The 14,148-nt window shown below is 38.2% G+C and overlaps 1 protein-coding gene across 2 annotated transcripts; it reads left to right on the top strand.

Annotated features, from left to right (window-relative positions):
* Nucleotides 1-315: 315 nt before the first annotated feature.
* Nucleotides 316-9,816, top strand: LOC121755763 (protein VAC14 homolog). Of its 2 annotated transcripts, none has more exons than XM_042151140.1 (20): nucleotides 316-688; nucleotides 802-915; nucleotides 1,061-1,126; nucleotides 1,867-1,956; nucleotides 2,027-2,146; nucleotides 2,252-2,280; nucleotides 2,403-2,545; nucleotides 2,633-2,727; nucleotides 3,753-3,839; nucleotides 3,961-4,068; nucleotides 4,216-4,307; nucleotides 4,509-4,590; nucleotides 5,313-5,378; nucleotides 5,763-5,878; nucleotides 6,046-6,142; nucleotides 6,233-6,394; nucleotides 6,514-6,642; nucleotides 8,124-8,192; nucleotides 8,851-9,132; nucleotides 9,316-9,816. In XM_042151140.1, exons 1-20 carry the CDS (start codon nucleotides 599-601, stop codon nucleotides 9,421-9,423), a joined length of 2,145 nt encoding a protein of 714 aa, XP_042007074.1. In that variant the 5' UTR covers nucleotides 316-598; the 3' UTR covers nucleotides 9,424-9,816. The 2 variants fall into 2 exon arrangements, with proteins under 2 accessions (XP_042007074.1, XP_042007073.1); XM_042151139.1 differs by having other exon boundaries at nucleotides 6,022-6,142.
* The last annotated feature ends 4,332 nt before the right edge of the window (nucleotides 9,817-14,148 follow it).

Here is a 14,148-nt window from a genome sequence, read left to right as displayed (position 1 = left end):
TGGTTGAAAACATATTTTTCACATAGTAAAAAATAATGATTTGTTATATAAAAAATGATAATATAGCACTGAAAAATTGCGAAAGATCGATCATACGTATATTGGTTTGACTAATTAATGAATAAAGAATAAAGAGAGAAAAAAAATCACATCTGTGTTATAAATTATTCAGAAGAAGATCGTGATGAAAAGAAAAGTTTATTTATTTGTATATTTTTGGGAGTAAGAGGGGTAATTTAGTAAATTTAGGATGTACACCAATCTCATGAGCTGTCTGAAGTCACCCCTCCGTCAATATCACGATGCTATCGATAATCGAAAATGGTACTAAACCAAAACAAAAGAACCCTAATTCGATAAAAACAGAAATTAGTAAAGAAATTGGGAAAGAGTTTCTCCCAAAAGTTTAACTCTATCAACGTTCTCCACTCTCTTCCAGATTTTACCCCCTAATTTTGCGTACTCCGTGACTAGATCTGCTCTCGCTCTCGATCACCGGAATCCCTAAATATTTCGATTACACGCATAACTACCACTTACTTTACACCTGATTGTGATGAAAACTAGATAATTTTGCTTTTATTCAGACGGTTTTTCGATGGCGGATGCACTATCCGTGGTTCCGGCAGCTGTTCTCCGTAACCTCTCTGATAAGCTCTACGAGAAGCGGAAGAATGCTGCTTTGGAGGTGCACAATTTGCATATGCATACAATTTCACTTGCTATTTTAGAATTTTGTTTGTGTCATTTGCCGTTTATCCTTCTGTTTATTTTGTTTTCTTTTCTCCTTTTTGGATCTAGGTGGAGGGGATAGTGAAACAATTAGCGATGTCCGGTGATCATGATAAGATCACTGCACTGATCAATTTGCTGACTAATGAATATACCTACTCGCCCCAAGCGAATCATCGTAAAGTATGTTTTTAGGCTTTATTCATTTAGCTTTTCCATGTCTACTTATTGAAGTATCTGAAAGTGTTCCAAATTGATATAATGCGTTGTGCTGGTAGAGAATTTTGCTTTGCTCATTTTCTTGTTTGCATTTTCTTTTTGGGTTTAGGGAGGTTTGATAGGATTGGCAGCAGCAACAGTGGGTTTGACTTCAGAAGCTGCACAACATCTTGATGTAAGAATGCCACCTTGAATTTTTTCCTTCTTTTTTCTTGTGGCTGTGTTATTATGCAGCCTTCAAAAAGTTGATCAGTGGCTTATATTTTTCTTGATATATCTTCAAACCAGTGGTGTGGACAGTTTTCAATTGGTAAATAGAAAATTTATGGTTTGATGTATATCCTAAGAGTGTTCAGGGTAAAGAAATAACACTATTGACACAATGCATTGGCTGGCCATAGTGGAGCTAACACTACCTATACCTATGTCTAGAAGAACTTTTAGCTCTTGATATATGGACCCCGGTGATATGTTAGATTACTTATTGCAAAACGTGGTGTGATGTTAACCACTCCTTGTATATATTTGGTGATTATGTTTGAAGTTTGTATGTCTGTGGGCCTAAGAGAAGGATGCTTGTCTACTTTATTATGTGTTTATGATTCTTTGGCAATGCTGTAAGCTGAATTGCATCTTTAGAAGAAGCAGAACAATACTATTAACTATGAGGAACTGTTCTTTTGTAACTCTGTATCTGTATGCATGCTATATGTTCCTTGTTAGAACTTGTTGTGAGCATTTTCTAAGAGGAAATGATATGTATATATTTCTGATATTATTTTCTGTATCATTTATGTATAGCTGTTTCTGCGTTTCCTGCCTGTAGTTTACTTCCAATTTTTTATCGGCAAAATATCTTGGATTGTCCCAGTAAACTTTGTATTTGATTCATTTATTTCTCCTTTGGGGTCAAAGCAAATTGTTCCACCAGTCTTGAACTCCTTTGCCGATCAAGATAGCAGAGTTCGTTATTACGCTTGTGAAGCTCTGTATAACATTGCAAAGGTGGGTAAAAGGATCTCTGCTATACTCATTTCCTTTTATTCATCTGGGATTCATTATCGGTAATTTGCAGGTTGTCAGAGGCGATTTTATAGTGTTCTTCAACCAGATATTTGATGCACTGTGTAAGCTCTCAGCAGATTCAGATGCCAATGTACAGAGCGCTGCTCATCTTTTAGATAGACTTGTAAAGGTGTAGATTTCTTTTTATCCTTAAATTAAAGATTGTAAGATAGTATTAATTAAAGCTTCGAAGAGTAATTATTGTTCCTTTTTGTTTGGCTTTGTTTGCATGCAGGACATAGTCACTGAGAGTGATCAATTTAGGTCTGTGTCTGTCATCTAATAGTTCATGTCTCTTTATCTGTTTTTAGTAATCGATTCTCTAGTTGATCTCAACATGTACCAATTTATTTAACTTGGCACTAATGCTTCTTCAACATGCACAGCATCGAAGAATTCATACCTTTGTTGAGAGAACGAATGAACGTCTTGAACCCTTATGTCCGTCAATTTTTGGTTGGCTGGATTACTGTTCTAGATAGCGTTCCTGATATAGACATGCTAGGTTTCCTTCCAGATTTTCTTGATGGTGGGTGTCCGAGTCGAGTTTTTATTTGCTCTATTGTTGTTGATGCTGTTATATTGCACATATTAATTATTGATAATGTAATTGTAGGCTTATTTAACATGCTGAGTGATTCCAGCCATGAAATAAGGCAACAAGCGGATTCAGCACTTTCTGAGTTTCTTCAAGAAATCGAGAACTCTCCAGTAAGACTTATGCTACTTATGACCTAGCACAATTTGCACTCTTATGTGTTTGTACAAACTATATTTCTTAAGACAAGGATTAGTTTTCTTCCAAATATGGGTGCTGAAAACTACTACATCAGTGAGGTCATGGAAGTGAACCTTTTATCTCACCTATATGTTGGATTCACTAGTAAGTTATTTTTATTGTGCGCTCGGAACTTGTGATGCATCAGCTATGGCAATTAGTTATTATTGTTTATTCTGATTAATTGTCAACTTAAGCAGATATATTATCTGGATGACTTGAACTAACATGTCTAATTGCGGTACAATAGCTTTAATAAGTGAAACTAGCTTGCATAACAACTTATAATTTCCTGATGATGAGGCAGATATTTTCTACAATTTTCTCTCTTGTTTATTTTTTCGACTCTAACCCTAAAGATTCAAACTGCAGAAAATCTTACCCGGTACTAGCTAAAGTACAAAATTATGACAACTTTTATTATGCAATATTGATGCCAAGTTGATGTATGATATCCCTTAGTAACTTAATTGATTTTTTTACAAAAAGATCCTTCTGGATAGCCGATAGGGATAAGAAACTTTAGCATATCAAGGAGTTCTAAGTTCTAATATAACTATCAGTAGGCTGCGACAGGTATCATAATCTAAGATATATCTTATCATAATTATTGTCATTAGAGGCACTCCAAGATAATGAAACAGTAGAATTAGAAAAAAACTACTTTATCATGGAAATGACTACTTTCTCCCCCCACCCCTCTCAAAAGAAGATGGACCTCCACTTCAAACTACCTAACAAAGCAAGGACTCTGAAACTTTTGGGGAAGAAAGAAAATCTGTAGAAGATATCTATGGAGTCATGGGCTATTAAACCAAACTAGAAGATATCAGTTTTGGCTGTGGATCTGAAAGCTTATGGTTCCCATGTTGGAATTGGATTTTCAAGCAATGTTGATTTCATTTTCTATTTTTGGATGAACTTCATATCAATTTGCTGACTGAAGCCCATATTGAAGTCTGTAGATTATGGCCGCATGGCTGAGATACTGGTGCAGAGGGCAGCTTCACCCGATGAATTTACTCGACTGACTGCTATTACCTGGGTAAAGTGTATTCATGCACAAGATGCCAGCATTTACAGCTTGCTGATGACTTGATCAAAGTAAATATTATGCTGATCTTTCTGGATAAGTGTGAATGAGTTCTGCTTATTCTACTATGCAGATTACCGAGTTTGTAAAGCTTGGTGGAGACCAACTTGTTCCCCATTATGCTGATATTCTTGGTGCAATCTTACCTTGCATATCAGATAAGGAAGACAAGATCAGAGTTGTAAGTTCCTATTTGAGATGATCTAGTGCTTGTTTAGTTGCCTTACCCATGACCATTTCATATCCAGTCGTACTTGCCACTCCTATACATTCTCGTATACAATTTTTTATGCTTCAAATTCAATAGGCTTATAGATTTTTTTGTCAGGTTGCCCGCGAAACAAATGAAGAACTTCGAGGAATCCAAGCTGCTCCAGGTGTAGGATTTGATGTCGGAGCCATCCTTTCTGTAGCTAGGAGGTAATTATCTCCTTGGATTGAATGAACATTTAAGGCGACATCTATTTGATGTAGCTAGGCATCTTGATGCACCTAAGAAAATGTGAGAACTGAAAATAATGGTGCAATGATTTGCTTTTACCTTGAAGTGTTCCACTAGTCTGCAATATCTCAAACTGGGTATGCAGAATAGTAAATGTTACTTTTGGCCATGTTTATCAGGCATCTGTCTAGTGAATGGGAGGCTACACGAATTGAAGCACTGCATTGGATATCAACCCTGTTAAATAGTCATCGGGAAGGGGTAATCAATAACCTTCCTTTACTTACTCACTGGTTTGTTAATGTGATTATATTATAGAACATTGGTGAAATTGTTGTAGAATTGATTGACACAGTCGACACTTGCGTAAAATTTGAAGTATATATGTTTCCAAGTGTAGTAGATAGTTACTCACTTGCATAAAATCATAATTTTCTTGTGTAAGCAGTGGCTTTTAGTATGTTGGGAGCTTGGGGTCTGCTCTATTAATGAGTTTAATTGATAAACAATCTGTCAAGATAATTGTGGTGTCTTTGAGGTGGATTTTAGCTTTTTGAGGGTTTTAGTTGGGAAATAGGTTTTGATCTTGGGATTTAGTTTAGGGCTGGTGTTAGTATGACCACCCAATCATCACAGCCACCAAAAGAATGCTCTGTGAAATCCTTGACTTCTCAATAAGTAGGTCTAGAGGTTTGAGTCTCGGACCTTCTGTATCTCAGATACACACTGTCATTTGTGTCTTGTAACAGAGTTATTTTTTTTATTTCTTTTTCATTATATCATTATATCCAAAATGCTTTAAGGATTCAATACAGTACATAAATAAGTTGACTATGTTTAAAAAAATATGCATTCCTTTCAAAATTCATACTGATTTTACTTTTACCTTGCAGTTTGTGATTTATGGCATGTTAGCATTGAACTTTATTTTGACTGAACGCTTGGGCTTCACGAATATTGTTATTCTCTTCTTATTGGATCAGGTCTTATCATTCCTGAGCGATGTTTTTGAAACTCTTTTAAAGGCACTTTCAGATCCTTCTGATGAGGTATCTTCTTGCAATCCTGTAATGATTTTATAAATGCACTTTTTACTGTATTTGACCTAGTGTGACCAGAACTTTTAGAATATTTCAACTTTACAAGTAAAATTTGGAGCTTATTACTTGAGTCTTAGGCTCTTAGCTTAACTCTATAGTTCATGAATTTTCTTGGATGAACATAGTAAGGTGCTAATAATTGTAACTTTTTAGTTTCTAAACTGGTAGTTGGCATGCTTCTCACTTAAAGATGAGCTGTGAGCGGAACTCATCTCTTATATGCTATTTTCCACTTTATTATGGTTTTGTTTTGAGATATGACTTTATAATTGCTAAAATGGTTGATTCCCCATTAAGGAAGTTCTGAGACTGGTTTGATTGCTTTCTCTTCAGGTAGTGCTCTTGGTGCTTGAGGTCCATGCACGCATTGCCGAAGATGAGAAGCATTTCCACCAGCTCATTGTTTACTTAGTTCAAAATTTTCGGGATGACAACTCTCTCTTGGAGAAGTGAGTCTTTAGCTTTGTGTGTAATTTTCCCCTTGCCACTCTCCCCATCCCCGTTCTTTGTCTTTTCTTTTTGGGCTGGTAAATGCTAAAGTATTTCTTGTTATAGTTTGTGTAATGATAAGTTGCATTTTTTTGCTGCTCAGACGGGGTGCTTTGATCATTCGTAGATTATGTGTGCTTTTAGACGCAGAAAGAGTTTATAGGAAGCTTTCCACTATACTTCAAGGAGAACCTGAATTGGATTTTGCATCTATTATGGTTCAGGTATCATCTCTTTGTGCACCTATGGAGTGTTTGCCGTATTTTCTGATCAATTTATTTAACTATCCAATTTCATTTCTTTATTTCTCTCAGGCTTTGAATTTGATTTTGCTTACTTCATCTGAGTTGGCTACCCTTCGTGACCTCCTGAAAAAAACCTTGTTTGATGCTGATGCAAAAGATTTGTTCCTTTCTGTATATGCTTCATGGTGCCATTCACCTATGGCTATTATAAGCCTTTGCCTATTAGCTCAGGTGAGGGCACACGTTTGTGGTCTGGTGCTTCATCTTGTCCTTGCCCGAATTTCCGTTTACACCCTTTCCTTTACTAATGTTGCCTTGTGTTTGTGCTTCCTTTTGGGTGTCATTTACAGACCTATCATCATGCAAGTACTGTCATTCAAGCACTGGTTGAGGAAGATATTAATGTCAAGTTTTTAGTCCAATTGGATAAATTGATCCAACTTCTTGAGACTCCTACTTTTGCATATCTAAGGCTTCAGGTAAGTTTACTCGGATGTTCTCTTTGCAGATGAAATTCATGCATTGGTGTACTCTTTGAGATGGACCTGCATTTACTTGTTCAGTTACTAGTATTTATGTAGATACGTGGATCTAATCTCACTGCCTACTTATGTTAATGTTACTATGCATGGTGTATTCATGGAAATTGTTTATCGAAACCTGCACTCATGCGAAATGTACCATAGTATGCACTGTTTTATTCATACTGGCTGGTAACTCTTTAGGCCACATTCTGCTCTATGTGAGGTCAACATACGCTTTAATACTGTGATCTATTGGCGCTGATTACCATGAAAGACCAACTCTTTTTGTATGAGAAAAATAAGATAATGTGATTAACATGTCAGTTCTCAGTTCTCACTTAAGTGATGTGTGACTATAGCTCGTACATTCTACTCTGGGCTATCACTCTCGTGATACCCGGCACAGGCTCGTAAACATATACATCGTTGGTGCTTCAGTCACAATAAGATAGCAAATTGAAATAGAAAACTTGCATCGGCAACTGGAGCAGTTTGGTAGTTCGTAATAAGAGATAGTCAATGAACCTTTGAGAAATAGTAAGATATTTCAAGTTTATGCTAACATTTATATTTACAAAGTACAAACTAAGAATGAAATTTAAAGAAATTAGTTTGCATGACTTTTCTACTATTCTGTTTGAAATGTGCACCCAGAAGGCTAGATGTGCATAGGAAAATGTATAGAATAATGGGGAAACTGACCCCACCTTCAATCATGATCTATGGCTAACCTAGTTAAAATGGTCATTTCAGATTATCGGGTCATACATATATGTGTATACTTTTATAGTTTGCATGACATTAACTTGGACTTGAGCTGCATTTAATTACCAAGTTACAAGTTAGAAGGCTCAGTTTCAGTGCAAGAGCTAATAGTCAGTTGCAGAGAGGTGACAAATTAAGATTGAAAACCATGGGTCCAGAAATAAGTTGTACTCCTTCCAACCCATAAAATTATGGACATTTGGGACGGCACAAGTTTTAATGCACAATTGGTAAAGTAAGAGAGAGAGAAAGAAAAAGTAATTGGAGTATTGTTAGTGGATACTGGGGCCAGCCTCATTAGAGAGAAAGAAGTTATCAAAAATTGAAGGGTCTATTTTTATTGGATGGACCAAAATGGAAAATGTCCATATTTTTACGGGACGGATGGAGTATTTATCATGTTTGTAATCTAGGTGACATTTTAAGACCCTTGCCTTTTTCAGCTTGCGCCAGAATCTATTTATGCTTAAGTTGCATCACTATCATGCTTAAAATGTAATGTTATTGCTACATGTAGAAGTATAGAATCTGTAGGTGCATGGATGATGTTGAATCTTATTAGTCTAAGAAAGCTATGCAAGAAGCTTAATTTAGTATGCATGATGAGATATCTTCTATTAGTGAAAATCTATATTTTATAATCAAATTGAGATCTTGTTTTCTTGTTGCAGCTTCTCGAACCAGGAAGATATATATGGTTGTTGAAAGCATTGTATGGCCTCCTTATGCTTCTACCCCAGGTATGTGTTGTTGAAGCATTGGCCACCACTAGTAGTCACATTATTACAAAAATAATCATATATACTGATAAATGTAGATGCACAGATGATGTTGAATCTTTTTAGTTCAAACAAAACCATATAAGCATCTTAATTTAGCATGCATGATGAGATATCTTCTAGTAAAAGTTCATTTTTACCATCGGATAGAGATCTTGTTCTCTTGTTGCAGTGTCTAGTTAGAATTTTTGATGACTTGAGATGAAAAAAGCATGTACCATCTCTAGGCACCTAGTTTTCAGTGAAATGATCCAACAGTTCAACCAGTTTGCCTGTATTAACTGACCCTCGTTTGTTTATCGTATTAAGGAACTCTGAGGACTTACCTATTTAATTTGGAAATTCCTTCATATATATATTGTGGGGTAGGGGGATGTAAACAAATATCTGAAAGCATTTTATTACTGGTTTTATACACAACAATTTTGTACTTATGTAACCTAAGCATGGTGTGTTAGATAGAGTACTATACTACCAAATGTGAGGAAAAGAGAGCAGTTTAAAAGAAAAAGCTCACTGATGTTACTTGTTAGTTGCTGATGCTGTAAGCTAATTCTTTTGCTCACTGGAAACACTCTTTGATGTTTTCTCATTAGCTTTGCTTTATCCCCTTATGCAGCAAAGTGTAGCATTCAAGATTCTCCGCACCCGATTAAAAACTGTGCCTCCGTATTCTTTCAGTGGTGAACAATTCAAGCAGTTGTCACCGGGGAAGGCTTTCACAGAAGCTAATCATGTTGGTGGATCACAAATTGCAGAGGATGGTGACGGAGATACAAGGAATGGTCATAACGGGATAAATTTTTCCTCATTTCTCAAGGACTTTGTCCGAGTCCAGGAGCAGCATCGTGCACATTCAAAGATGCAGTCGCAAGTTCGTTGTAGTACATCATCCTCTAAGGTTCGTCGCTTCCTAGTTCCTTCACAGCATTATGTACACTCTTTTGAGTCAAACTTTGGTAACTTAGTTTTTAGAGCTGAGATGCGAGATTCATTCGATCAGAGCTTCCCCTCGTTAGTATTGAAAGGAGTCATCTTCTCTTGTTGTATGCAACTCATAACTGTCGGGTGACTACATGAACAGGACATACAAAGACCGGAAGAAGCAAACGGTGCATTGGCAGTGCCAGATACAAACAAACCTCCTTCAAGGACTTCTTCCCGTAGAAGTCCTGGGCAGTTGCAACTGTAACCGTTTCGCCCGTGTTGTCAAAAATTTGTTATACAGTGGGTTTGAGCGTTGGAGCAGAGAGAGGGATCCAGCAGCAGAAATTGTAAATTGTATATTCTGGTAGCTTCTTTAATTTAAACCATAAGGGTGGTGGGCATTGGGGTCTAGCAAAGCTATTCTTTCTTTCTTTCTCTTCTCTTCTCTTTCCTCTTCTCTTCTCTTCTCTTCTCTTCTCATCAACTGACAGATATACCCATGTGGTTCGGTTGTTTTTAATGAAAACCATGTGGGGCCAGATAGGTTATTATTGAGTTTGTTTCATATTCTATCTTTGGGTCATGATTCATCTGCCACAAATTGTATAATAAAGTACACTTTGCATCTCATTTTATTTTAGTTTCTCCATTAGCTTTACCTGTTTGATTTTTCATGCTGATTTAAAGACGATTACATCATATTTCGACGAATTATTTTACTTGGAATCCAAAATCATTAGTAGAATACAAGAATAGCAAAGCATACAAGATTGTAAAGATCAAGACATTGATATTCTACAGAAGAATTGGCGATGAGAAGGGAAAAAAGGAGTGGGTACATGAATTGTTGATTTCATCATCAGCTTCTTCGCCACTTCTCCATTCAACTTTTCGATTGGATTTGACGTGATCCCTACATTGGGAGCTTGGTCTCAGAATTCGAACATGCTTTGCTACTACATGTTTCGTCTCATCCGACATTGATCCTGCAAACCAAACTGTTCAACGGATTTTCGAATGCCTGCCTCGTCCTCGTCTCAACCCCTCTCTTCCGAAGCTTCCGTTCATTGGACAATAAATTCGCAAACCTGCCAAAATCCATATGTTAAATTTATTAAAAATAGGCAATTCAATTTTTTATGTAGAGATATCATGAGCATGTCAATACTACAGTACCTCTTTAGAGCTTGTTCATTGGTTCCACCATCCGGGACGGTTCAGTTAGACCGGACATCAAATTGACCCTTGAAACCGGCTTAGACAGCATTTCATTAGCAATCGTGACAATTTCACCTAAGTTACCTTGTGTTGCAGCATTGATAAGGCTAATTTCGTGCATTGGTTAAGGGGTTAAATTTACACGTTTGCGGGGTCTAACACATGTTTTAAGCCAGGTATGTAGAAGGTTTTCGCCAGATCCAGGAAAAGAGAAGGACATTTGCATGGTCCAAGGAACTGGCGGATAAGTGAGCAATTTGAAGAAAAATTACAAGACGGAGGAAATCAAGATGCTGAAAGGTAGAATGGAGATTTCTACGAAGGCTTCTAGAAGATTATGTCCGCACCTATATAAGGGAGAAAGCATGCAATCTGGAGGGACCTTCTCGGTGGAGGCCTCATTAACAGATCGTAGCTCATAACTTACTCACTTCTGCACACTTGGGTATTCATGAGGGAATCGTAGGGTAGTTCTGGGTTATAGTTTGCTAGACAGTACCGTCCTCAAGGAGGGCGAAGATACAATTTAAACGCTTTCATTTTTAGTTTCCTGTCGTGGATCTCGCCGAGCTTCGCCGTTCGAAGTTCGGACCTGTTTGCGGTTGAATTGCTTTTGGTTATTAAATTTCTGTTTTTCGTAATTTCTCTGCTTATGTCGATTTCGATTATGGATGTTTATTATTCTGAGTTTGTTGTGATTGCTGAGTTTGATGTTTGAACTTCGTATTGGTTGCTGAGTTTGGGTGAAATCGTTGGAATCTGGTGTTGACCGGAGTAGATCTTGTTGAATCGGGAACTATGGAGCTGATTTTGGTTGTTGTTGGGTTCGGACTGCTTGGATCCGGAGTGGATTGAGCATCCGACGTTGGATCTGAAACAGAGTGATCGAGATTTATGCCTAGCTTTCGTGTTTTCATTTCATTCCGTCTAGTATATGTAGATATGCTTTATTTCCGGTTGTTTGCAAGTTTCCAACGCCCGAATTTCTATATTCTGTTTGAATCTAGATATGTGCTCTGTTTTCTTCATGTTCGAGTTTGATTCAGCTCCTAAGATACATGTCGTTGTTAGTTAAATGCTTTGTTAGTTAGTTGCAGCTTTAATTTCGTACGTTTCTGTTTCTGGAATATGGTCCCCACTGTTTACCTGCTTTCTGTTTAGTGATATTAGGAAATCGTTTGCTCGGTCTAGTAAGCTAGTTAGTTATTTTGTTACCACAAGGTTGTTCGATGTCAGCATGATGTTTACAGCTTCCTAGGTCTAGAGGTTAATTTCGTGCCTAGGTCTAGTGGTAGTTAAACCTCAACCCAAATTTGCGTGGCAGCTGCCGTTTTTTAATCCAAAGTTCCTCAGATGCTCTCCTACGTATCCATCTTCGTGGGATCGACCCCTACTTCCCTATACTAGTCTATAGTATAACGGGTTGAGGGATCTTTGAACGCGAGAAGTGTGTGTCCAACGACTGAACCTTCTATATTCTCTTGAGTTCCTAGACCAAGTGATCTAGTGGATTCATTGGATTTAGTGGATCGACCTAGAACAATAGAACAAGAACACATGTCTATCAGCACACTCGCGCACTTCAAATAAAAAATGGGCAAGGGCGCGTACGGTTGTGCAGGCGGTTGCAGGCATGATGTAAGCAACCGTTCCCCTTCCCATAAAGTAATATTTGAATTTCGAAACTGTACCACTTCCCTCTCAAACAAAAATCTCTCTGTCCCATGTAAATGATACTCTCTGCGACACCATACTTATGCAAAAACAAAAGAAAATGAAACGCCAGACTCCCAGGTCGAGGATTCAAAAAGTGACAAAACATTTTCCTTGAAAAGTCTGGTGTTTCGAAAATATTTTTGGGAGATTAAAAGTTTTTCATTTGTTTGGGATTTTTAATTAAAAAAAAACGATTAAACTATTTACACATTCAATTTAGCACTCTCGAGATTCCCTGGTTCAGTGAATAGATATAAAAAAACATCCCAATTTACCTGACCCAGGAATTCATTGAGAGCACTACTTGCTAAACTGATTAGGCGATAATGGAGAGTGCGCGTAGTGGCATTTCCTCCACTACACACAATTCAGAATTATCCCTAAAAACCTTCACCCGATGACCATTAACAAAAAAGGGAGTAGAGTTTGAGGCACTTCCCTGGATCTCCACTGCTCCATTCGCTCGGAGGCCAACAATAGTGTACGGCCCAATCCATTTGGATTTTAGCTTTCCTGGTAGCAGCTTGAGTCTGGATTGGAAAAGGAGAACCTTCTGACCAACGTGAAGTTCCTTGACCCGGAAGTTTTTGTCACGCCATAGCTTCGTCTTCTCTTTGTACCACATCACGGACTCATAAGACTCAAGCCTTAATTCCTCCAGTTCTTGAAGCTGCAGTTTCCTCTCTTCTTCACACGCCTGAGGGTTCATGTTAATTTCCTTGACCGCCCAATATGCCCTGTGTTCCACACCTACAGGCAAATGGCACATCTTCCCAAACACTAGCCTGTAGGGTGACATCCCAATAAGCGTTTTATAGGCTGTCCTGTAGGCTCATAGTGCGTCGTCAAGCCTCTTACTCCAGTCTTTCCTTGACGGATTCACCGTCTTCTCTAGTATTGCCTTGATCTCTCTATTTGATATTTCCGCCTGCCCATTTGACGGAGGATGATAAGGTGTAGACAGCCTGTGATGGACTCCATATTTTTTTCATTAGAGCTTCTATCATTCGGTTTCGGAAGTCTGTTCCTTGATCCGAAATAACAGCCCTAGGCACACCATACCTGTTAAAAATGTTAGACTTAAGAAAATTTGCCACCTCACCAGCTTCACAAGAGGTGGTAGCCTTGGCCTCTATCCATTTCGACACATAATCTACCGCCACAAGGATATACGTGTTCCCATATGAGAATGGAAAAGGTCCCATAAAATCCATTGCCCAGACGTCGAAGATTTCGCAGACGATTACTGGGACCTGTGGCATTTCGTCTCTTTTGAAAATTTCCCCTGTCTGCTGACATCTCTCACAATTATGGCAGAATTCGAAGGCATCCTTGTGTAACGTAGGCCAATAAAAACCACTATCTAACACCTTCCTCGCTCTCTTCCTTGGCCCAAAGTGACCTCCACAAGATAGGGCATGTCAATGATTAAGCATATCCCTCTGTTTCCATTCTGGAATACACCTCCTAATTACTTGGTCGAATCCCATTGTACATAAATATGGGTCGTCTCAAAAATAATACTTGGCTTCGCTTTTCAGTTTCATCTTCTGGGCTCGGGTGATTGATTGAGAACTTGGAACCTCTCCCGTGACCAAGTAGTTTGCTAGGTCTGCGAACCACGGCTCAGCGCTCAATTGACACTTCCCATTTCCCAACAGATGGGTCTAGGAAATGTTCCTATACAGTACAGATGCTCCTCCGGGAATGCATCAGGTATAGCTTCATCCGTCTCTCCTTGGAAAATCCTGCTCAAGTGATCAACCACTTTGTTTTCTGTCCCCTTTTTGTCTCGAACTTCCCAATCAAATTCCTGCAAAAGTAACACCGAATGGATTAATCTTGGCTTGGATTCTTTCTTCGCCAACAAGTACTTGATAGCCGCGTGGTCAGTGAAGACTATCACCCTCGACCCCAGCAAGTACGGGCGAAACTTCTCAAACGATTATACTACCGCCCGCATTTCCTTTTCCGTGGTGTCATAGTTCTTCTGGGCTTGATTGAGTGTTTTCGATGCATAAAAAATCACATAGCTTTTCCCATCGATTCTTTAGCC

This window comes from Salvia splendens, chromosome 11 (assembly GCF_004379255.2).
Source record: "Salvia splendens isolate huo1 chromosome 11, SspV2, whole genome shotgun sequence".
Classification (NCBI taxonomy): domain Eukaryota; kingdom Viridiplantae; phylum Streptophyta; class Magnoliopsida; order Lamiales; family Lamiaceae; genus Salvia; species Salvia splendens.
This window is presented reverse-complemented; position numbering and strand designations above follow the sequence as displayed.